A 24,978-nucleotide genomic window follows, 5' to 3' on the forward strand; every position below is an offset into this window, starting at 1 on the left:
AAAGGGAACAGCAGATTTAGTTAAAAAGATAAATAAAGCAGTGACTTAAGGCAGCACACAGTAAACTGAACTAACCACTATTAATATTGAATTGTTGTACTGGTGCATCAGTAAATGTTGCCAATACAATAGCTACTTCTACTGAACCAGTATAACTGTTGCCTAATGTGATAAGTTAATGCGGCTGCTGTATCAGTGCAGTTAATAATTGTTGCCAATATAACAGTTACAATTGGCTGCTGCACTTGTGCAACAAATTGCATGTGAAAGCAGTTCTAACCTTGGCTGAAAGAGAAAGCTGCTTTGAGGCTGAGACACTGCAAATCAGCTTTCATTCAGCTATGTGTTCTTCTGCTTCCACAAACTAATATAGAGCAAGCAGGGAGAGAAGGGTTGACAGGAGCAGGACATGTGAAATGAGCAGCAAACAGCTCAAATGATTTAAATTAATTAAAATCCAAGGTAGTTCTCTTAAGATTTATCTCCACTTGAAAATGTCCAAGAAAAAAAATATAAACTCTTATAATGGAAGCTAAATAGTTTTGTATCTTTTTTTTTTTTTTTTTATCTCCAAACGATTGAAATGTCTTTTAAGCTAAATTAACAGTCTCTTCATTATAAAGTGACCACATAAAAACAAGGTTTTCTGGCCAAAATGTATTCTTGTGCAAATACATTTACAATTTGTTATGTGTTTAGCCAGCCACTCACTCACTCATTTATCTCTTGCACTCACTCACTTCTCACCAATAAGTTGGACACTGTTTTACTTTACAACAGGCTGGACAATACTGGAATAGATCACCTTCTCCACCTCTTTCCCAACCACTTTTCACATTTATTAGATTTATAATCTAGGTTAGCTTGAGATCCAATAATTGCTGTGATTCATCATCCTTTAATCTGCCAGCAATACAAACAAACTGTAAAATCAGCTTCATATCTCTCAAAGCTGCTGGTTGATAGTTTTATTTGGGGGTTGGTTGGATTTTGGGGTGTTTTTTTTAGGTGCTTTTGTTATATTTAATGCTTATTTTTTTTTTTGTTTTGTTTTGGTTTTTTTGTCCTGCATGTCATCATCTCCAGCCTTCAAGCCACCTCCTGCAAGCAGTGTGTCCTTGCTTACTGTTAAGATGCTTCTACAGCTTTCAGTTCTTTAATTTGCTTTATCAAATAAGCCTTCTCGTCGTTGAACTGTTCATCTTCAGAACGGTCTGTGTGAAACTTGGTGAGGAAATCAACGAGCTTCTCCTTATTCCTGAGTAAAATGTCAAGAATGGCTTTTGGCTTGTTGGGGTTAGCAACAAATACCTGTGAGAGATAGCAACATACAATTATGGATGTAGACAAGAAAAAGTACTGATAAAAATAATTCATAAACTAATATAGCAAGATAAACATTATTTCATCTTTTTGATACCAAACCACTTGAGATAACCCCAGGCTCTTATGATACAAATTTCCCGTTTCAAAGGATCTAAATTGGTGGTTCTCAACTGGGATCAATATAAGATTTTTGGGGGTCCATGCAAGCAAAATAGTAAATTGAGGATGCATAGTAATATATTATGGGTCCGTGAAAAGATTTTGCTTTAGATGTATTTATTGCAATAAACAGCTGGGTTTCTTTCTCAAATGTTTTACTCAGTTCAACCTACACAAGTTGTGTTGGAGAAGAAAAAAAAAGTATCCATAAGGTTGAGAACCACTGATCTTAATAAACTGGCACTCCATCGATTATGGCAACGAGCATTGCAGTTGATCCAATCAACAGAACAGCCTGCTCACGAAAACGATGTACAGGTGGCTGAGCAATCCAGACATGCATAACCTTGAGGTAGTTCTCGGGGAGACTCAGCATGACACAGATTCAATATTACAGGTACTACTCATTTTTGCTAGCTGAGTGGACTGCAGATATGTGAAATAATGTGTCTTGTTCAAGGACAAAATGTGTCGCTGATTTTCCAACTCACAACCTTATACAATCATAAAGTGAGTACTCTAACCATTAAGCCATGCACTTTCTTAATAAAACCTTCCATCAAAATGTTATGTTAATTTATGTTTGAAATACCAACTTAACAATTACAAAGTTATTTCACTAAATTCTTCATTATTTTCAAAATTAATAGAAACTAGCTGGTGCATTTCAAGAGAAATAAGGTTAAAAAAAAAGGATTAAATTAAAACTCAACTGAAGCACATTATTTGTAGACATAACTTGTTACATGGGTGGAAGGGGGAAGAGACTGGTTCATGTCAAGAAGCTTCCATTATTCAAAAGAGAGTTGAGTAGACAAATTTTTAAGGATAACCAAGCACGATCAGTAAGTCTTAAATGACTTATTTTATGGTGGCCTCCCAAACAGGATCAACAACAGGTAACATTTAGTCAATAAGTGTTTGAGTAAAGAGAGAAACTTACTTTGAAAACATGGAAAGCTTCAAACTGTATATTACGGCTTTTCTCTCGCAGCATATTCATCATAAGTTTCAGATTGTCAGGGTTTGTGATGTAGCGAGTCATTATGGTAAAATTGTGTCGGTCCAACAGCAATTCACCCAGCAACTAGAAACATCAAAGAGACTTTTTAGTCAGAACACAACACTACCTAACACACTAACGATGGACTTTCATACTCAAGGTATTGGTCAATTTGAGGCAATAGTAGTAGACACATAAAATGCCACAGTGGAATTGAAGTCAGAACCAAGTGGTAGCAAAGCAATAATTAAATAATCCTTTTCATACCAACACAAAATAATTAATCCTTTTGATATCAACCCACCCACAACTGTCTTGCTTTTAGGATACAAATTTTCTATATAAAGTAATCTAAATTACAATTTCCCATTAAAATTCCAAATTAATTTATGTTCCATTTACCAGATAATTTAGCAAATTTTTTATTTTCAAAATTAATTGCAATAAAGAGGGAGTAGTTCATTCAACAAAAGGGCTAAGATGCACAATGTGAAGTTGGTTAGAAATTATCTGAGAACATGGATGTAAAACACTCTGAAAGCAGATGTAAAAGGTTTTTAATCCACTGAAGGCATTTGTTGGAAAGCGAAATCTGCTATGTTCAACATCTTGATAATTTCAAAGTCCTTCCTTCTTGTTTAGGCCCAGGTCAGCCTTGATCCAGCAGACCTCTCATCAAAAATATTTGAACCATGACCATCTTATTTATTTGTTCATTTTTTGGCTTTCAAACATAATGCGTCTCAAACTATATTGTTCAATGTATCCTTTACATTTTATTATTAAAGAAAAAGGCACATTATGATTTGAAGGAAATACTGACTGCTATTTCTAACAGGTCAGCTGGCCATGTAGAGGCTCCCAGTACAAGCAGATACACAGCTTTCCTTGCTAGACCATATTACCACATGGTACATACTGACAGCTAGATGGAATGAGTCATATGAAAGCCAAATGTTTTGACTAAAACCACAGAAATGCCATTGTAATGTGCACCACTGACTGTGCAGTTCATAGGGTTCTTAGTTGGCTCAGTCAGTTACTGTCTGATCCAAATATTTGTTCTCTGACACTATCTAGCAATAAAATTACTTACTTTCAATGCCTGCCTTCTTGTAACATAGTTCTCAGAATTTAGGAGCCTTTGGTAAGTTTCAAAGACTTTATCATAATTATTTTCCAAAAACTCAGCACTAAGCATCTTATGTTTCGTTAACAATTCCTGAAAGGAGAAAAAAATTAAAAAAATCAAGATCATTAGGATTACTTTAAAATCATTTTGTAATGAAGTCGTAAATTTTGGATTCTCTTCAGTAACAAATTTCATCAAGAAACCTCAACTATTGTAGAGAAAAATGATAATTTATCATTAGTTAATCTTGGTTTGAAGATAAATTATATTTAACCCTTTAGTGTTCAGATTACTCTGTTAAATGTAATATTTTTTCACTCAAATTGTTTTGAATTAATCATGCATTATCTCATAGCTTTGAGGTTTCAATGATGTGATTGGTTATTTTTAGAATGACAATGTAGGTTAGGTGTGAGAGGCTAGATATCACCAGTTTGAATATATTGGGCTGGATATGGCCGGTTTAAACACTAAAAGGTTAAGCCAAATAGACAAATATTCCAGCTTTGACTATATCATATCTGAAAAGAACACACTGTTTAAATGTGTGGGGAATTGTAAATAAGATCATATATTTCTAGACGGACATTTAAAAAAAAAATCTCTAATACATTTAGATCAACAATATATACATAGTACTAGATTAGATTGAAAGTAGGAACATTTATATATTGTTTCTTTGTTTTAAATTTATTCAGAAGTCTGTCAACTATGACAATTTCATTTCTTGGTAGTTTGTAATTTCTTTTCTCATACCATATATTTCAGCCATTAAGGGCTTCTCTCAATAAAACTTTCCACATCAATATTTTATCTTACTGAACTCATGTACAGTTAGAAATGTGAAGATCAATTATATAGAAATGAATCAGAATTGATATAATCTGTTTCTTAATATTTCTCACAGAAACTAGATTGATGGTAACTTGCTGCATTAAACAGATTAACTAGAGAAAACATGGGAAATACCTTGAAAGTAGAGAAGGCATCTGAAGCAATATCAAATGTGGACATTTCAACATAGTGGAAAAATTTATAGAATTCATCTGAATAAAGCATTATCTTGGCAAGAGGTTCATAGCGGCAGCATTCTCTCAGCATCATACCACAGTTCAGAGCAATTTCTTGCTGGTCATAGCTGCCAATAAGAGTTAGATTAACAGTTGTATAAACAATATTGAAATAAACATTTCTTTCATGAGACATGACACTTAGGGTTTACACAGTCAGAAGAAATAAAAGAGAACTGAAGTATCTAATCCCTTTTCAAACTTATTAAAAATGTAATTGAAGAAGTCATTTAATCATAAATTAGCACTAATCCAGCAGTCCTATGACAAAAGATGTTTCAGCTGTAGCTGACTGGTCTTTTATTTAGATAGTGTGTCTACAACTATATTAGGTGGAATTCTGGTTTAAGCATGCCATGTAACTTTTTTCTTTTATTGGAATTTTCAGAAAATTTGTGAATTTGTTCTACACAGGAATTCATATGATTATACAAGAAGCATATAAAACATTTTTTGGTGCATGATTTAAGGGCTGTTACTGTTAGCACATATGACCACCTCATACCCTCCTTTGTTTGTCAGCCCAAAGTTCAGACTACCCATACTTTAAAATGTAATTTGTTTAAAAAAATTCAAAACATTAAAACAAAGTTTTCTTAAATTTCAAAAAATTTAAAAAAAGCTTTTTTTTAATACTTGTGTGAATTCCTGTGTGTAGAATACAAATTTGCAAAAATTTTCTGGAAATTCCAAAAAACAAAAATAAAACAAGGAACGGTTATATGGTGTGCTTAAACCAGAATTCTGCTCCATATTATTCGAAGCGCCTTGCTTTTCAGATAGATTTGAATGCTATATCCAGCAAGCTGAACGACCCTATGCCACTCGTCTTGATTTTAATAAAATGAAATGGTTAATCATGCTTTCACTTAGAGAGGGCCAGGTTCCTTTAGTCTGACTTCCTGTTATTTTTAGACGTATTTCATTAACCAACATAAAAATTAAACAAAGGAGCTGTGACCTGCTAGAAATAGCAGCCAAATCTTCAAATTGCCTCCTACCATCTTTAAAAGGAAGGTTAGATTGGACAATATATTTCTAGATATTCTTGAAACGACAGGAGGGTCACAGCTGGAATGCCTCTGATTATCATAGGCCTGCTGGATCAGAGTTGACTTGGGGCTGAACAACAACAATGATGAAATGTAAGCTGATGATAGCAAGGATTTCAACTGGAAATTCTTGAGACATTAAGCTAAATATTGGACCCATTTATCCTCACTGCAATGGCTATGTTTTAAGGACATCACTGGCAATAGCACTTTCAAGTTATCAGTTTACAATCTGGAGCATTAAGCAAGAGGCATGTGCTGTGGCCTATCATACCTCTTTTGCTTATCAAATTATCTCATAACTTAACTCAAGACTTTAGCAACACACATTAAGCTGTTTGTCAAACTGTGACAGCAAATACTTTTTACTGAACCTAACCCTAGCCCACTGACTCCCCCAACACATCAGTCTATCGTTCATGCTCATTGTCAGGTTACTAATCTTGTATGAATAAGAACCCAGTACACTCTGTGGAGTGGTTGGCATTCGGAAGGGCATCCAGCCATAGAAACCATGCCAGAACACAGACAATGGAGCCAGGTGCAGCCCCTGGTCTTACCAGATCCAGTCAAACTGTCCAACCTATGCCAGCATGGAAAACTAATATGTTATTGGTTACTGACTGATGACAAAGTAGGATTTCAAGAGATACAATTTCGGTACAATTACCATATTCCTAATGAAATACATTGTTGTTTCAATTAATTTTTAAAAGAATGAAGAATTTAGTAAAATAACTTGGTCATTATTAAGCCGATGTTAGGAACAGAATGTAACATAAGATACATGAAAGGTTTTAGTTTAGAACACATTAAAACAAGAATTAGGAGCAGTCTCAAGCAGGTTGGTATCAAAATGGAACACTATTTGCATCACAATTTAGAAACAAGTTGACAAATTATGGTGATTTTACTTGAAGCTTTTTATGTTTACTGTTGTAGATTTTATCAATTGTGGACAGATAAAAATGCAAAGCTGATTCCAACAAAATTTACACCAGAACAATATGACAAGAAAACAGAGTGAGTTTGCTTTGCTTTTGTGCTCATCATCATCGTTTTACATCTATTTATATTTCCCCATGCTGGTCTGAGTTGAATCAGATTTATTTAGATAATCATATTCTATGGTTTATGGTCAGACGGCATTTCAGTTGTCAAGCCTTACCTGTTTTCAAGTAAAGTACTTGTAGTTCACTGGCCTTCATACACTGAAACCACCAAGCTATAAGACATCAGGTTTACAGGAGATGCAAACCTGGCATCACTGCAACCCAAATGGTATTCAGTGAAGACATGTAGAAATGAAAATTTCTCCATGTACAAACACGAAGGTCCTTCATACAGTTTCTGCCAACCATTTTCAGTCATGATGCATTGGTTGTCCAAGGGTTATAGTACAGGACACTTGCCCCAAAGTGCCATGCAGTGAGATGGAACCCAAAACCATTATCATAGAGTTAGATACTTTTCACAAAATGATAATACTAACATAAATTTGTTGGTGAAGAGTTTGTCAATCTCAGTACATGACTGGTGCTTATTGTTCCAGGAGAGGATTTAAATTCAGGATATAAGGATATAAAAGTACACAGACTACCTTTAAACTACTTAAGTACAGGCATGGCTTTGTGGTAAGAAGCTTGTTTCCTAACCACACGCTTCTGGGTTTAGTGCCACTGCATAGTACCTTGGGCAAATGTCTTCTACTATAGCCTTGGGCTGACCAAAGACTTGTGAGTGGATTTGGTAGACAGAAACTGAAAGAAGCCTGTCATATGTGTGTGTTTCTTTGTGTCTGTTCCACCACCATTGACAACTGATGTTTACATCCCTGTGACAGTGGTTCAGCAATATAGACCAATAGAAGCACAGGTCTTCAAAAAATGTAAGTCCTGGGGTTGATTTGTTCGACTAAAAACCCTTCAAGGTGGTGTCCCAGCATGGCCACAGTCTAATCATTGAAACAAGTAAAAAAAACTTAATATAATAATAATTTCTAACATAGACACAGCATCCCACATTTGGGAGAAGGGGATAATCTATATTATAGACTCCAATCCTTAACTGGTACTTTATCAACCTCAGTGAGGTTTGAATTCAGAACAAAGAACTCTTGTCAGCCATCTTAAATGATTCTATTAGAATAATGTTTAAGTTGAATAAGTTACCTACCCTTTAATCAGCTCAAATAGAATTTCTGGACGTGTACAAATATATTCAACTGTTGGTGATCTTGAACCAATCTGTCTCCGCAGGAGGTTGTTAAATATGGCAACAACATCTTTCCGACCCTGTCAATATAATCACAAGATAAAGCAAAGAATTACGTGATGACAAAGAAAATGAAAGAGAAGAAAGTTTCTCATTTGCTGCTAGTTTATTGTTGCTTTATTACTGTTAATATTTTATGTATCTACATTCTTACTGACACACAAAAGCCTAGCTTACATCACCACCAAAGTCATTTGGTTGCCTTTAGTAGAGTCCACTCATACAAACATTCAGGCCATATTTTTGGCCTAAAGATAACTTTCTCTCTTCCTCTCACCAATCACAGAGACCCTCCCTCCCAACCCTTCTCTTTTTTGTGTGTATATGTGTGCATCTCAGACCCTCATTTCATTCCTAGATGAAAATGGGGCACTGTTGCAACATATGGTGTATCTGAGACATTCTTTTTAGACTTGACAAAGTTTATCCCTCTCTGGTCGTGATCATAGCTGATTTCATAGAGACAAAGAAGAAATAACCCAAGTACAGCACTGGTACTTTATTGACTCTAAAAGCATGTAAGCCATGTTAACCTCAATGATATTTAAATTCAGACTGCTGAGAAATCACAACTCCAATGCCAGAATGACACTACCTATATCTGTGAACATAACTGTGTGGTTAAGAAGTTTGCTCTCCAGCCACATGGTTTTAAATTCAGTACTACTTGAACAGAACTGACTGAAGCCTTGTGAGTGGATCTGGCAGTTGAAAACTGATAGAAACACATAGTATGTATATAATTATAAATGTATGTGTCTGTATTTGTTTACATTTGGGCCTCTCTGAAAATCTCTGAAGCATTGTTGTCATGTCCCCTGTCAATAAACCATCTGCAGGCTTTATGTGTTCAAAGAAATGTGAAATAAAAGATCTCTTACTTGAAAACAGGTAAAGATTAGCAACAATAAGAACATCTGACCGTCAAACAACACCTTAATAAATATATTTGTCTAACCCATGCTCACAAGGTAAAAATGGATGTTAAAAAAAACAATTGACATTATATATATATATATTACAGGAAGGACATCAAGCCAAGGCAGACAGTAGAGCTTGGTGCAGTCTTCCAATTTTCCAGTACCTGCAAAACCATCCAACCCATGCCATTCATCATCATCATCGTTTAACGTCCGCTTTCCATGCTAGCATAGGTTGGACGATTTGACTGAGGACTGGTGAAACCGGATGGCAACACCAGGCTCCAGTCTAATTTGGCAGAGTTTCTACAGCTGGATGCCCTTCCTAATGCCAACCACTCAGAGAGTGTAGTGGGTGCTTTTACATGTCACCCGCACGAAGGCCAGTCAGGCGGCACTGGCAACATGGGAAGTAAATGTTAAAAGATGATAATATAGGCAAACACATGCTTTCAGGTTTGGTTCCAGTGTGTGACACCTTAGACAAGTGTCTTCTGCTATGGCTCTGGGCCAACCAAAGCCTTATGAGAGATTTGATTGACAGAAACAAAGCCTGTCAGGTATATACACATGCATACATATATAACATATTTTGCAGAGTCTAGAGAGAGTCATTATGCCTATATTAATAACACATCTACCAGTTCAATTTTACTCCTTTATTATTAGTCAATCATACTTTTCTTTTTTGTTCATCAAAGTTCTTTCATTGCCATTTGCAACCTTTTAAGTGACTATCTCTCATAAATGTGTGTGTGTGTGTGTGTGTGTGTGTGAGTGTATGCATGCATGTGTATGTTGCTGTTGCCTTGACATTGTATGATAATTATGAACAAATGTCAACATCATGCAAGTGTTGACCTCCATTTCCAATCTTCCATGAAAATATGTCTGGCCATGAGGAAATATTACCTTGCTTGGAAACAGGTGAGGCTTGGTGACAGGAAAGGCAACTGACTTTTGAAAATCTGCCTCAATAAAATTCCACCCTAACCCATGAGAGAATAGAAAATGGATGTTAAACCGATGATGCATGTACAGTAGTGTAGTTAACAAGTTCACTTTGCAACCACGTGATTTCCACACTATATAGAACTTACAATCTTTTATCATAAGCTTGCAGACATTTGTTTTTTTTTCAGTCGATGGCCTCCCTACCCAACTAACTACTTAGTTGTGAAATAAGATTAAAGTTGGTGCCAGCTCAGCAAACAGAATGGTGTATATGAGTGAGTGAGAGAGAGTTGAAATCTGGAACTTTTATCAAGAAAACCTATCCTTTCACATCTGTTGACCATCAATGTAACCCAATACTTGATATTCAAACATATCTATTGAACAATTTTTGTCATCATATAGGCACAAGCATGGCTGCACAGTAAGAAGTTAGCTTCCCAATCACAAGGTTCCTGGTTCAGTCCCACTACATGGTACCATTAACTATAGCTTTGGGCTGACCAAAGCCTTATGAGTGGATTTGGTAGACGGAGACTGAAAGAAGCTTGTATATATGTCTGTGTGTGTGTGTCCCACCACAACTGGTGATGGTTTGTTTATATCCTTGTAACTTAGCAGTTCAGCAGAAGAGTCCAACAGAATAAGTACCAAGCTTAAAAATATGTACCGGGGTTGATTCAGTCAACTAAAAATTCTTCAAGGCAGTGCCTCAGCATGGCTGCAAAAGCAGTGTCATAAATAACACTGTACTGTCTCAGATGGCAAATACAGAAGATGCTATACATACATATCCACAGATTACATGGATGTTACACAGAGCCAGAGAATATAAAGTGTTGTTACTGTTTCGGCTCTATGTCAGCCCTGATTCAGCAATTTTGGTTTATCCAATGTATCCTAATTTCTGAGATTGCTTTACCTGCTATTTTTAGCAGGTCAAAGCTCATATTGTATATCATCGTTGTTGTACAAGCTGTGCACGCAGGCATAGCAGCAGTAAGAAAAAGCTAGTTCTTGTTTTTAGGGGTTGAAATTGAGAACACAGATAAATGAACGGACAGGCATAACACTGTTGTTTTATGGAACAAGTCAAAATTGATAGGTTCGAGAAGACTTACCTCAAAATCGATTTTGTTGAGGTTCTTTATCAGAACTTGAAACATGTTGCCATTGTACATCTCTTGAGCCAGCTGAGCCACCACTTCAGTGTGGGGCTCCTGGTCTCCACTCCCATAAAGCATGTTGCGAATAATATTCAAGTTTTTCGATACTTCCTCAGAAGCCTGTAAAGTTATAGAAATCAACACAAAATAAAAATGACCAAGTCTTAGCTTTTGTGAAATTTGTTATATGAACATCTTTGTCTTAAGAATAATAATTCAACAATTAAAGTAAATTCTTTTTGAATATTTTCCTCTTAATGAAGCCAATGTTGATAAATAGTTAAGTTACATTACGAACTGTAGGAGAATAAATTAAGAAATACTATATAGTTTGAAATCTTTTCATTTGGGTCTAAAAAAGAAACTGCAAAGTTAACCTGCTTTGTCTGCTATGGAACATAGAGAGAGAGAGCTGAAATAGAATTTGAAAACTGATACACAATTCTTAACCTTTTAGTATTTAAACTGACCATATCTGGCCCAAATATTCTGTTTTATGTTCAAACTGACCAGATCCAATCTCTCAGACCTACCCTTTGATGTCATTCTAAAAATAAACAATCACATCATTGAAATCTCAAAGCTATGAGATAATGTACAATTAATTGCAAATAATTGTACATGATAAATAGTATAAATACTCGATGACTGGTCACCGCGCCAGTGGAGCACTAACAACACTGTCGAGCGTGTTCATTGCCAGAGCAGCTGTCTGACTTCCGTGCTAGTGGCTCATAAGTAGCACCATTAGAGCGTGGCCGTTGCCAGTACCATGTGACTGGCCCTCGTGCCGGTGGAACGTAAAAGCACCCACTACACTCTCGGAGTGGTTGGCGTTAGGAAGGGCATCCAGCTGTAGAAACTTTGCCAGATCAGATTGGAGCCTGGTGCAGCCTTCTGGCTTGCTAGTCCTCAGTCAAATCATCCAACCCATGCCAGCATGGAAAGTGGACGTTAAACGATGATGATAATGAATGTGAATAAATAAACATTACATTTGACAGAGTAATCTGAATGCTAATGGGTTAAATATAGTTATAAAACTCAGTTTTCACAGCTTGTAGTCAGCAATATAAGAAAACTTTAATTAGTTTTAAACATCTTTAGTGTAGTGCTGCAATATGCCCAGTCAGAATTGGACTTCAACATTTATGCAATTGTGCTCTAACACATCCACAATTATAGTTGGATTTCATTAAGTATGGAGTAGTGTTCTATCCACAGTTTTAATTAACTTTAAATGTCTATGGTGTAGTATTCAATATATCCAAAGTAAGACTCATTCAAACCAACGAGAGAAATATATCGCTTGCTTAAATTTCATCTATCTGAAAAAATGCTTAATACTCTTTTTGAGACAGTACAAATGTAAGAAGAGGGAAGTATTTAGTTGACTAAATCAATTTTATTGATACTGGAGATATATTAAAGCAGGTAACTTTGTTGAATTCTAAATAAATGCAACTAAAAGCTGAAAAATATTGAGCCTGGTACTCCATGTTTCTTCCAAATCACCAGTCAAGGGGTTGGTGACATTAAATAACCAGAAACAACTAAGAGTTGAAGATCCACAGGAAATAACCACAAAAATATGAGTTCATGGCAGAAATGAACCGAATTCTCTTATGTAGAATTTCAAGTTGTTTTAGCTGTGCACTTGGTTGGGCAAATTTATGAAAAGACAATGTACAAGTTCTGTCAGTTAAAACTAGAAGATATTAGAAGAGTCATTTAAATACTGACTATTAATTAGAAGTGACTTCTTCCTAAAGGGGTTTTCTTTTAACTTTAAAGTAAAGCTGGAGATCAAACAAACAGTAAATAATTGTTATCCTTGAATTAATTTATCCATACAATGAATAGAATTTCATTTGTTTTTTTTACTAAAGAAAAATTAACATTTCAAAAACAATACTTACCTTATCCGACTTCTTGTCACCCCTTCCGGGCTCTTTTGATAATGATAGCATAGCATCTCGCAGACTTTTAATTAATTCCTGTGGACTTTTGGGAGATTTTCCAAACAGTGGCATTATCTACCAAGAGGACTGGTGAAAATCTTATACTGAAATAAATATAAAAATATCAGGATGAGCTACAGCAGAGGAAATTATTAAAAAAAAAACTAATTTCAAGTTTTGATTTCAAGAGTTTCACTAGAGACAGGGTTATTTTGAGTGGCTTCCTATGTGAAGCAGGTTAAGTGACAAGAACACCTGAGTGGTACATAGATAATTTTACTAAAGAATTAGTCATGTAGCCTGGTACAGTTATAACTTTTTCAGTCACTTTGATGAAACAAGGAATATGCGATAAATCTGTCTGTGAATCAGTGAACATGATCAGTTGAAAAATGTGTAAAATGTTTCATAGCATGACAAGGTTTCTGGAAAGAGTTAGCTAATTCGAGAATCACAAACTAATAACATAAGATGTACAAATTCATGGAACCATAGCTAATGAGGAACACTTCAACTGCTAAAAATTGCACCTTACTACATTGGGAGGGACATATTGGACGATATAATGCAATCGTAAATACCCCTATAAAAGATAGGAAGGTTGGACCAGGCTGGAATGCATTTGGTCTTAGGTCTGCACATCTAGGGTTGATGTGGGACTACACAAGAAGATTTCTGTTCAATGTCATAGACAAAACAGCCAACATCAAGATGAACCACTGAAAAGAACAGAATAGCTAGGCAAGTCTGTTGATTCCAGTTACACAGAGAGAAACCTCAACATCAGATGACAACAGCCAAGGCTGCCATGCCAACAGCACCATCTTTCTCTTCTCTCCATTGAAAGACATGAGCTTGAGATATTAGGCTTTCCAATCACCATGGCAATCTTACTGAGATTCTGCAAGCTCACCTTTTCATTAATTACTGCCAACACAAAACCTCACCCATTACTGCCAATTCTAGACTCCATCTTATAAAACTTAACTAATTTTGACATAAAGCAATATTATGACCACTGATCAGCATACAATAATCTACAGTACACCAGTACAAGAGTGGGTCAGTATGTACTGGGAGTTAAATACTCTATAGTACAGTAGAGTAACAGATTTCATATTGATGTACTACAGCTGATATAACAGGCATTATCATGTACTACAGTTGTTACAACCAAACATGTAATGTAAAATATACCTCTAAAAGACCAGACGGTCTTGGCTAGACTGCCTTTAGTTCTAGATCTGCTTGATCTGGGTTGTTCTGAGGTAAAGCAACAACTAATGAAAGCAATCACACTAAATGTAGGCAGTCTTATTATTATTAGCAGGAAACAAGAATGGTTATTTCTATATGTTTGCTTTATTTATGTTCCAGATTCCAGGATATTTTCTGATGAGGGAAAAAACTTAAATCTGCTATTGATTGTTCACAATTGGTGCCATTCTAATATTGGCAATGATACAGTTTCCAGACTAAACCACCCAACATACTAATTCACTCCTTAGTCAATACAACAGCTAATTTTTCACTCAACTTGTTTTCTCATTTGGTATTTAGTCTGAGGAAAAGAGAAACTGTGTCAGCTGTATACTACTTGGTTGTAAGGAAACATGTCAAAAGAGAAGAGAGTTCCAGCTCTGGAGACTAAGGATCAAGTGAGATATTTACTTAGTTATGGTAACATTGTGACAAAATAGAGTTATAACAAGAGATGGCACATTGAGTAGAGTTGAGCAGGAGATGTACAATAGTTAACTCAAAGGAACAGAAACTGTCATAATAGCAAAAGAAGAGACAACGGGAGGATGCAATACACTAATGATCCAGTGTTTGTGCCATTTTGGTGAATAAAGCTTTATCTATCTGTTGGATGGTTTCCTAAGTGCTCACTCCAACATCACTTAGATGATATACAAAAGTAGGCAAGACTGTAGGCTTGAGAAGTGCTTGATGAGAATGGTTGAGAATTGATTAATTATGCATACAAACCAATGTATAGTGAGGAAATAGTTCCTCTAGCCAACTGAAATGATCAAAATCTCGAATAAAGTTATGTAATACAATCTGCATTTTTTTTGTTGTCTGATTGCTAATTATACTCTGCAACCAACGTATCAGCGTACTGATTGGTAAATGTTCTCCGATTTACAGTTTGCAAGTTTTGCCTGGTGGATTCAACCAAATTTCTATATTACTCATTTGCCAGGTTTTTCCCCACATGCAGTGCTGATCATAGTATTAGCCTGGATTTCTTCACTCCCTATTTTCTATCACTATATACACCCACACTCAGATACAAACACAAGCAAACAAGGAAGACTACACACTGACATACTTAAAACACAATACATTAGATAATGCAGTCCAAGATACATCATGTCTGAATAAAAGCCGATAATCATGAATGGAAAATTATTCATCATAGATCTGCTGAGCAGGAATGATCCGATGCTACTTTGTGACTCCCACCACTTTGAGATATCATTATCATGTTTAAGGGTCACATGTGCCATATTCCTGGCAAATGACACTCACCAAGGCTCCTAGTTGATGTTGTGACATGTAAAGTAAAAACAGGGAAATTTGAAGATATGAGTGAAAGGTGTCCATTGTATGACAAGTGAAATAAATACAAATAGAAGAATGTCATTTTTTTTTTTTGCCTTGTATTCTAAAAAGAATGAAAGTACATGGTTTAATGGTCATGACATTGAACTCACAATCATTAGGTGGTGGGTTCAATTCACAGTCAGGGAGGTTTTGTGTCCTTGAGTAAGGTATTTCATTTCATATCTCAACTCAACTGAAAATTAGTAGAGGCAGGGGAGTTTAACTCTGTGACAGAGTTGCTTAAACGGTACCTGGACAGGATGTTGAATGCACTTTTGTTGAAGGACAGAAAGCAGAACGGATACAATATGAAACAGACAAGACGCCAAAAAGACATGAAAATTAAAATATATGATAATCATTTTATTCCTACAATATGACAGACTGAATTGGTCATTAAACTATATAGGTAGGAATGTTTTTTTATTATTATTATTGTGGTTGTTCGGCTTCTTGTCCCTCAGCAAAAGTGCATTCGGCATCCTGTCCATGCATGGTTTAAACATTTAGTAACGACGAAGTTATTTTAATAAATTCCTTGATATTTTCAAAATTAATTTATATAAAGGCAGTGCCATTTCAACAGAAACATGGCAACAAAAGGGTTAAATGATTTTTAAATTTTTAGGTTATGAGCCATCATCACCATCATTTTAACACCTACTTTTCCATGCTCGCATGTGTTGGGCAGAGTTTATAGAAACCCTTCTTGTCACCAAACAAGATAACATTTCCCCATGACCTGACATGTTTGTAAAGCAGATTGGAAATGAATGACACTCATAGACAAGAAACATGCAATGCAAGACAAAGAAACACAAGCACACACATATACATATGACACACTTCTCAAATGTGAGATGAAGGAGAAAGGATCTTTAGACACTAGGCCTCACTGAGATGACAAGGGAGTGAGACTTATGGTGGTTTGCTGTACTTGAGAAGACTTGTAAAACTAAGTAAAATTGCAGCCATCCATACATACAGCGTGTTCTTGTGCCATGTAAAAAGCACCCAGTACACTCTGCAAAGTGGTTGGCATTAAGAAGGGCATCCAACCATAGAAACAATGCCAAAACAGACAACTGGAACCTCCAGCTTGTCAGCTCCTGTCAAATTGTGTAACTCAAGACAGTATGGAAAACAGACATTAAACAACAATGATGACACTTTTTTTTTTCAGTTTCTGTCATTGAATCCACTCACATCCTTTATCTATTTTTCTTTTTAGACAGCTGTGTGTGATTTGAGGGAGATTTGGTTGCTATTTCTTGTAGGTTGAGCAACCATCAATGCCTTCTCATTGATTCAACCTGAGGCTTCCAGAAAGTTAGGTACAGGTGAACTGGTTGCAGTTAGTTTGCTTTCAGATATATTTATTCAATTTGTTTTGAAAATAGATACAATTTTATCAATTATCAAATCCATAAATTTTTAGATGTACATGTTATATTAATTAACTCAGATCATACAGACTTTCATTGAACGCTTTACAAATCAATCATCATTTAATGTCTGTTTTCCATGCAGGTATGGGTTGGGCAGTTTGATAGGAGCTGGCCAGCCAAAGAGCTGTATAGGTCCCAATTGTCTGTTTTGGCATGGTTTCTATGGTTAGATGCCCTTCATAAAACCAACCACTTTACAGAGCGTACTGGGTGCTTTTATGTGGCACCAGCACGGGTGTGTTATATGTGGCACCAACATAGGTGCTTCAAACAAGGCACCACCCAGGTGTATCTTATGTGGCACCAGTACAAGTGCTTTTTACATGCATACAGAAACATTAATATCATATAACTTCTAGCTATGGATGTCGCCTAAAACTTGATTTCATTAACAATGTAAAATAATATACTTTATTTGGTGCCAGTGTAGTATGTGATCTACATACATGTTTCTGGTATGGCTTGTGATCTACACTGACTTCTTGATCTACATTTAAAATTCATCTATTTACTTGATCTCCGGTTGGTTTGGTATATAAACCAAAAAAAAAACTTTTATGATTTAAACACTTTTAGTCCTGAGCCCATTGAAAGAAGTCATAATGATAGCAAAAGACTACAATGCCGTCACAGTATTCATGTTTCTAGTATGAAATAAAAAGCAATAAAAATTTTTCTTTTTCTCTTTTTTTAAATGTAGATCACAAGCTAGTCTAGATTTAAGTTGCTGTACATCACATACTACACCGGCACCCTTTATTCTATAATATAACATTATATTATACATACATATATACACACACACATACAAGTAAAGCACACAAAAATAAGAGTATGGTAAAGGCATGCCAAATGACATGAGTAATGTTGACATACAAAATACAAATCATTCACAGCTTACAATAGGAAATTCAATTCTGAAAGTGACAAGTGACAAATTCTCACAACTTTATCACTGCACCTATGTACAGTTTAACCTTGAAAAATATTTTGTGATATTAAAAGTTAAATAACTAATTTAACCCTTTGTAACAAATAATAATAGCCAGTCTATACAGAAAATTTCAACCTAATTTTACAGGTATGGTTGAGTGGTTACGAAGCTTTCTTAGCAACCATATGGTTAGGTTTCAGTCGCAATGTGTGTCACCTTAGGCAAGTTTCTTCTTCCATAACCGTCAGTTGACCAATGTCTTGTGAGTGAATTTTTTTTATATCCCCATAAGTTGACACTTTGGCAAAGCAGGCTTAGAACAAGTACTAGGGTCAATTTGATTGATTAAATCCTTATACATAATGCTCCAGCATGGCTGCAGTCCAAAGACTGAAACAAGTAAGGGCAAAGATAGAAGATGAAATGGTTCGCTTTTTTTCAAAAGAGCAGATGCAGGACATAATTAATATGAAAGATAGAAAACGACAGCATCAAAGCAGCCAATGAGATATTCACTTTTTGAAATTTCATACAGTCTCTGTTCAATCCTGGATTAATCTTCAAATTATTTCAGAAAATTGAATCAAATTTAATTGTAAAGATTACTTCCCAACCTAATCTTTTAAAAAGGACCTGCAGTAATGATGAAATAATTTAACAACTACAATTATCTTCAGATGAGTTTGAAATGGTTGAAATAAGGGACAGAGTAATTACCCTCCCCAAGAACTTTGTGATCAAAGTGTGCAAAGAATAATTGTCTGAAGCTGTAACAGTAATGTGTTGAGTTAGACCCGATTAAGGAAGCCTATGATCAAAGTTGCTCCAGCCATCACTTTATCTTTTTTCTTCTTCAAAGTATTGCATACCTAAGACTACATTACCCAATGTGTGGTGTGGTTTGAAGGAAATGTGGCTGTTATTTTTGCAGGTCGGGTGGTCACATAAAGGCTCCCTCATTAGAACGATAGTGTAGTAATTTAGGTACACAAGTGAATAGACCTACCCGTGGTTAAATCTCTCCAGCCATATCATCTTTATTCAGACAGTTTATCTAGAACTACATTATCTAAGGTGTCCTTTTCTTTTTCTTTTATTAAGGCAGTAGGTTGTTATCCAAAGACCTGACTTCTGGCAGCTAGAAAATGTCTCCCACCACCTTTGTTAAAGTCAATAGAACCGTTTCCATTGATAACGTTGGGTAATCCAGGTCAATCTAGATCGGCAGACCTATAATCAAATGCACTCCACTAATGATCATCCCGGGGTTTTTTTTTTTCAGGCGCCGGTAAGATTATATTATCTAATGGACAGTGATTTGAGAGATTTGGTTGCTTTTTCTAATAGGTCGAGCTACCTCTTGGTGTTGCCTTGGCGCTGCTATCGGGCAGGGCGCCAGTTGTATGAATGTTAATTAGAATGCAGCCAAGCCAAATTAACTGAATAATTAAATATATAAAGACATAATAATAGCTTTATACCAGGAACCATTAGTGTACAAAACAATATGTATGAGGAAGCAGCAGGGGTGGGTAGCTCGTCTCTAAGTGCCACCACAATAGACATGACATGTTAAAATAACAGCAGACAGCCTGAAAGTGCCACAAAACACGTTAAAACAAAAACATGTCAACAATTACAAGTCCATGTTTCTTAAAGGAGGTCACCACGTCTGACGTCATTTAATAGTGTACGTATCCAAGAGCTTAAGCAAAACACAGCTTTGATTCATTAGCCCTCGCCCAATTTTGTCCCAAACCATTATAGTTTGGTTCAGACGCTTGAAACCTCTTCTTATTTTGCGCAGATAACACCCGTTTAACCCTTCCGCTTCTCTGTTTGCTCCGATTAAACAGATCTATGACCAAAGCACTCCAACCTGTTTCATTTAAGTGTCCAGTTTTACATGGCAATATTTTTTTTTTTCCCAAGATGGTAACATAAAGTTTGGAAGAGAATTTGGCTGTTATTTCTGGCAGAATGAGTGATTAATCATGGGCGAACTGCGATTCGTGAGATTTTCTTAATGGCACGCCCAACGGAAAATTACTTCGAATTTTTTTAGTAGTGTGACCCGCCTGATGAAAAGCTATGTCTTATGCGGCCCGCTTCTTGAAAAAGGTTGCTCAAACCTGATATAGAAACTCCAAAATGAACTTTAGAGGAAGATATGGAAGAATGTAACAGAAGTTTTGGTTGAAAATTTGCAACTCAAAGCAACCTAAAAAGAAAAAACAACAACTTATCTTCATTAACGTGACAACGTAAAAGAAATGACTCAGGTGCAAAAGAGAAGAAAAGAAAAAGTAGGTTGTTAATGGTGTTTGTTGCCGGTTAAAGAAATGATCAAGTTAATACGCAGTTTTATAAGACGGGAAAACCCACCGTTGTCAATTCTAAATTCAAACACAAAAAAAAAGAAAAGAAAAATCGATTGATCGAATCGAGCAAACACACTTATTCGCTGTTTCATTTCTAGGATGTGGAAGGCCTCTCTTAACACGCAACCAAAGATAACCGATCAACCAAACAAAAATATACCAGCTGAGTCAAGGGTGTTGGTGGTAATTCAAAGTGACTCCCCAAGGGAAACAAGCTATACACTGAAAATACTTCTTAAAATATACTCCACCACTTCTCCCCGGAAGTCACTGTAAATCAAAGAAGAAGCTACGGGTTTTCTTCATCCGACATATTACGCTGAATAAAAGTATTCTATATTTATACATTACCTAATGTTTCATTGACCCTATCTATCTATCTGTCCATCCATCTACACACCACTACTGCTCAAACACCTATATTAGTATTGTGAATTTATCAAGACTTAAAACACCATATAAGTGTGCGTACGTCTGTGCACATTCTATATATACATGCACGATTAAGAGTAGACACGGGTGGGCGCACTCAATACACGCCGAATTTATTCGTTCGACGCACTGATGATCCAGTGAGTAGCTCCTCCAGAGTTCTACACATTCGTTGAAGCGACACGTACAAACAAGTAAACAAGAAACAGTTTCATACACACACACACATAGGTGCGTTACAATGTTCAGTTCTGCAGACGGGGTGAGGCAGCATACGATCCAGGTTCTTGTTAGTCACGTGTGTGCTTCATCATGTGTCTCACATGATGGAGAGAAAACACACCTCTACACCAGTTTAGGGTTAGACTACATTCACCAGCACACCCACCAATTTGGAGAGGTAGAGGTAAAACGTGTGTATCAATAGCACTACCGCACGTAGAAAGTGACAATAAGAAGCAGCATCAAAGCGGTCGCTTGATTTACTAAAAATAGCAGCTAAAACAGGGGCGCTCTATATTCTTTAAAGATACGCTAGCTAGATCTAGATATGTCCAAAAAGGTCATGACTAGAACGCCTTCGGATCATGAGTGTGAGTGTTGGATCAAGACTGACGTGGGGTTAAAAAAAAACAATGCAACGCACGATGGAACGAAGTAGTTATTAACAGAATTCCTATTACAGCAACAACGTCACGTCTACTGAAAAGCAGAGAAATGCTTCTTCGGTTGACCCGTTGGGGAATCGAAACCGAGTAGAGAAATCGGTTGGTAGACAACAACGAGCCGATCGCTGCAACTGAATCTCCCACGGACGGAGGTCGTAGTAAGCAGAAGAGGCGAAAATTTTCAGCTGGTTCCTTTCAGACAGTCAAGTTATTTCATGGTCCAATGGCGACAGTGTGTGCAGCGGAAGCGTAAACAGCATGATAAGAGTGTGTGTGTGTATATATATATATATATATATATATATATATATATATATATATCACACGTTCAAAAGATGGAGTTTAACGTGTCGAAGTGATATGTGAATGGCTATATAAATAACACACTCACATATTTATGTGCGGGTGCGTAAGAGTTATTCAAGATGGCAGGAGACAAGAGAAAAATTAAGGGCGAAAGGAAGTTTAGAACCTTACACCACCATATTTCTTTAAGTCGACCAGTTAGTGGTAGTGGCGATGCTACTACTACTGATTCTACTATTGAAGACGATGTCAGAAACTTCTATGTAGAGAGGGACATGAAAAGAAAGCGTCCGAAAGGAGGTAAGAGGGACGGCGATGTGGTTGTCATAGATTGGACGTCGAGGAATTTATAGAAGGACGTCATCGATAGAGAGAGACTACTTCCTTCTCACAGACAAAGGTGAGAGAGAAACTAATAGAAAAGGTGGGAGATACTGATATATAGAGTCAGGTAGGGAGAAAGGTGTTTATACATGTATATATATATGATGTCACTCACTGAGAGAGAGAGAATGTCATTATTTAAATACAGAAAGATATCGATTGTCAGGGTTAAGAAGAAATAAAGAGGGAGGAATGTCAATGATTATCTTTGATAATAAAGAATCTCGTTGCTCACCAGTGATGAGAAGAGAACGAAGATTAACAACAATAGAACAGACAGGGGGGAAGTTGGTGTATTTAATCATCGTCAACACTATAAAATAGTGGTGAGATGATGTGAACAGTGTTGCCGAAGAGAAATATTGAGTATATAGAATAAAAACAACATGGATACCTGTACTGCTTACAGAGTTCCAGTGTGGTTGATAGAGACGACGGAGTTAGGTACGATGAGTGTGAGTGACACAGAAAGAGTGAGAGAGAAAACCTTGAGTAGTCTTGTGCAGCGCTATCATGCGGTGACTATTGAAAGCTAATGATTAAACTAAGAACCATAACTCACTAACTCACTCCAACTAAAAAAAAAAAGAGAAAGACTTCATTTATGATTTCTTACCGAGAGATTAATGACCCAGAAATAAAAGATGGTATGGTAGTGGGGGGATCTTCCCTTCCAATATTTTACCTATAAAATACATACATAAACGATATAAATTATGTATTTAAAAACATAACAGTAAAACCTGTTCACACTACTCATATTTCAACTTCTATCAATAATTCACATCTGGATGTATTGCAAGAATATTAAATCGGTTCCAATACTTGAATAGTACTTTTTTTATCGACCCCGAAGTACAAAAAAAAAACAAAAACAGACAAATGCTGACATCCACAGGATTTGAATTTATATCGTAAAAGACCGCCACTAAACATACTAAGCATTTTTGTCCGACGCTATAGCGACGACTCCGCAGTTAAAACACCGATTAACTTGGTTAAGTTTAATCCCAGCTTAAGGAATGATTCGTGCGCCCCCCCTCTCCCTCCACGTTAAAAATTTATTCAAGATTATTAAGTAAGCATGGCTGTCTTACATAGCCTCTCAACTTCTATTGTGACTCACTTCCCATGTCCTATGTGAACCACAGAGGCCTTCTTTTCTTTGAACAGTAACCGGTTCAAGCTGACCACCAGCTGCATCAACCTCATCAGTCAGGGAGAGCGTGTTAAGTTATGGGTACTGCCCCGCCCCCTCTCTGACTAATAAAAGAAATGACCTCATTATCATCATTTTACGCCTGCTCTCCATGCTGGCATGGGTTGGACGGACGGATGCTTTGTCTGATGCCACCTCCTTTGTCTCTTCTATCTTTAGGAGAAAAAAAAACTCTGGAATACAAAGTTACAAATCGTAAAATCAACCCCACCTCACATCTACTTAATACTAGTATTTGATTACGTCTCTAAGTTTTTGAGCTCAAATCTCACACACGTCAACTTTCTTCTGATAAAATAATCACCAAAGTACTGTGGATGATACAATCGACCAAGGCCCGTGAAAACAGTGATCTAGCATGGTTGCAGACTAATGATGGAAACCAGTAAAAAGAAGAATGAAGATGTTTATTAAAACTGGGATCAAAGTCGTCCAGTTTATGTGAAATAACAGGCTGTGACCCTGTCCACTGGGCACAGGCTCTCAGTGCTCATTGCATTTCAACAGGTCATCCACACCCGTATGAGAAGCATGAAAGCTTGTACAAGGTCATTTGACTTGCTGGAAACAGAAAAAATACAATAGAGGAAGTAATCCTATATATGCATAATAGAAAAAGACAGCTTGGCCAGTCATGACTGAAATGCCTCTAATCATAGATCTGCCTGATCAGAATTGTCCTCTGGTTAGACACCATCAACATTAATATTTTATGAGGATTGTACCTGTGGGATTGGTAAAATTTCTGAAACAAGGAAAAGCAAAGGATAGGTAGTGTGGAGTGGTGTTGGAGGAGAAGCTGTTGTAACAATGGTGGGAATTGAAAACAATATAAGGGTTTGAATATGTAACAGATTCATAGGCTATGAAACTAATGAGAAGGCCTCTACACAAGTCACTTGACCTATTACAAATAACGGCTAAATATCCATCAAATCACATATTAAAAAAGAATAAGTATTCCAAAATGGCTGAAGAAAAACAACAGAATATAGGCACAGGTAGAGTTGTGTGGTAAGAAGTTTGCTTCCCAACCACAAGATTTCAGGCTCGGTCCCACTGTGTGGCACATTGGGCAAATGTCTTCTACCACAGCCTCAGGCTGACCAAAGCCTTGTGAGTGATTTCAGACATGGAAACTGAAAGAAGCCTGTTGTGTGTGTGTGTGTGTGTATTTCTTTGTTTGTCCCTTACCACTGCTTGACAACTGGTGTTGGTTTGTTTATGTCTCCATAACTTAGTTTGGTAAAAGATCAATAAAATAAGTACCACCCTTAAAAAAAAAAGTACTGGGGTCAATTTGTTTGACTAAACTATTCAAAGCAGTGCCCCAGCATGGTCACAGTCCAATGACTAAATCTAGTATATGGATAAAAGCAATGGTCACAACTGAACCATCTTTGATTAAGGCTAAACAGCAGCAACTGAGTAACACAGCATGTAGGGCAAGTTATTATGTATTTAGACACAAAAACCTGTTCACTGTTACGTCATAAGTTGTATTGACTGCAAAGGAACAAGAAGTACAATCTCAACCTGAGAACGTTGATCAAACTCACCAGTGTCTCACCACCAC

General features: G+C 36.4%; 1 protein-coding gene across 3 annotated transcripts in view; it reads right to left on the reverse strand.

Moving 5' to 3' along the window:
• Positions 1-463: 463 nt before the first annotated feature.
• LOC106875420 (protein Mo25) overlaps positions 464-24,978 on the reverse strand; it is a 46,266-nt gene continuing 21,751 nt past the window's right edge. Inside the window, exons 1-8 of one of the 3 annotated variants that reach the window (XM_014923554.2) lie at positions 22,578-22,714; positions 12,976-13,121; positions 11,012-11,176; positions 7,918-8,036; positions 4,590-4,758; positions 3,585-3,710; positions 2,429-2,572; positions 464-1,311 (exon numbers count right to left, since the gene is read on the reverse strand). In XM_014923554.2, coding sequence (XP_014779040.1) covers positions 1,129-1,311; positions 2,429-2,572; positions 3,585-3,710; positions 4,590-4,758; positions 7,918-8,036; positions 11,012-11,176; positions 12,976-13,089 — 1,020 coding nt within the window. In that variant the 5' untranslated portion in view covers positions 13,090-13,121; positions 22,578-22,714 and the 3' untranslated portion in view covers positions 464-1,128. Of the gene's footprint in view, positions 1,312-2,428; positions 2,573-3,584; positions 3,711-4,589; positions 4,759-7,917; positions 8,037-11,011; positions 11,177-12,975; positions 13,122-22,418; positions 22,443-22,577; positions 22,715-24,978 lie in introns of those variants that run through there. The other 2 variants (XM_014923555.2, XM_052974870.1) reach the window with 2 other exon arrangements.

Source organism: Octopus bimaculoides, chromosome 19 (assembly GCF_001194135.2).
Source record: "Octopus bimaculoides isolate UCB-OBI-ISO-001 chromosome 19, ASM119413v2, whole genome shotgun sequence".
Lineage (NCBI taxonomy): Eukaryota > Metazoa > Mollusca > Cephalopoda > Octopoda > Octopodidae > Octopus > Octopus bimaculoides.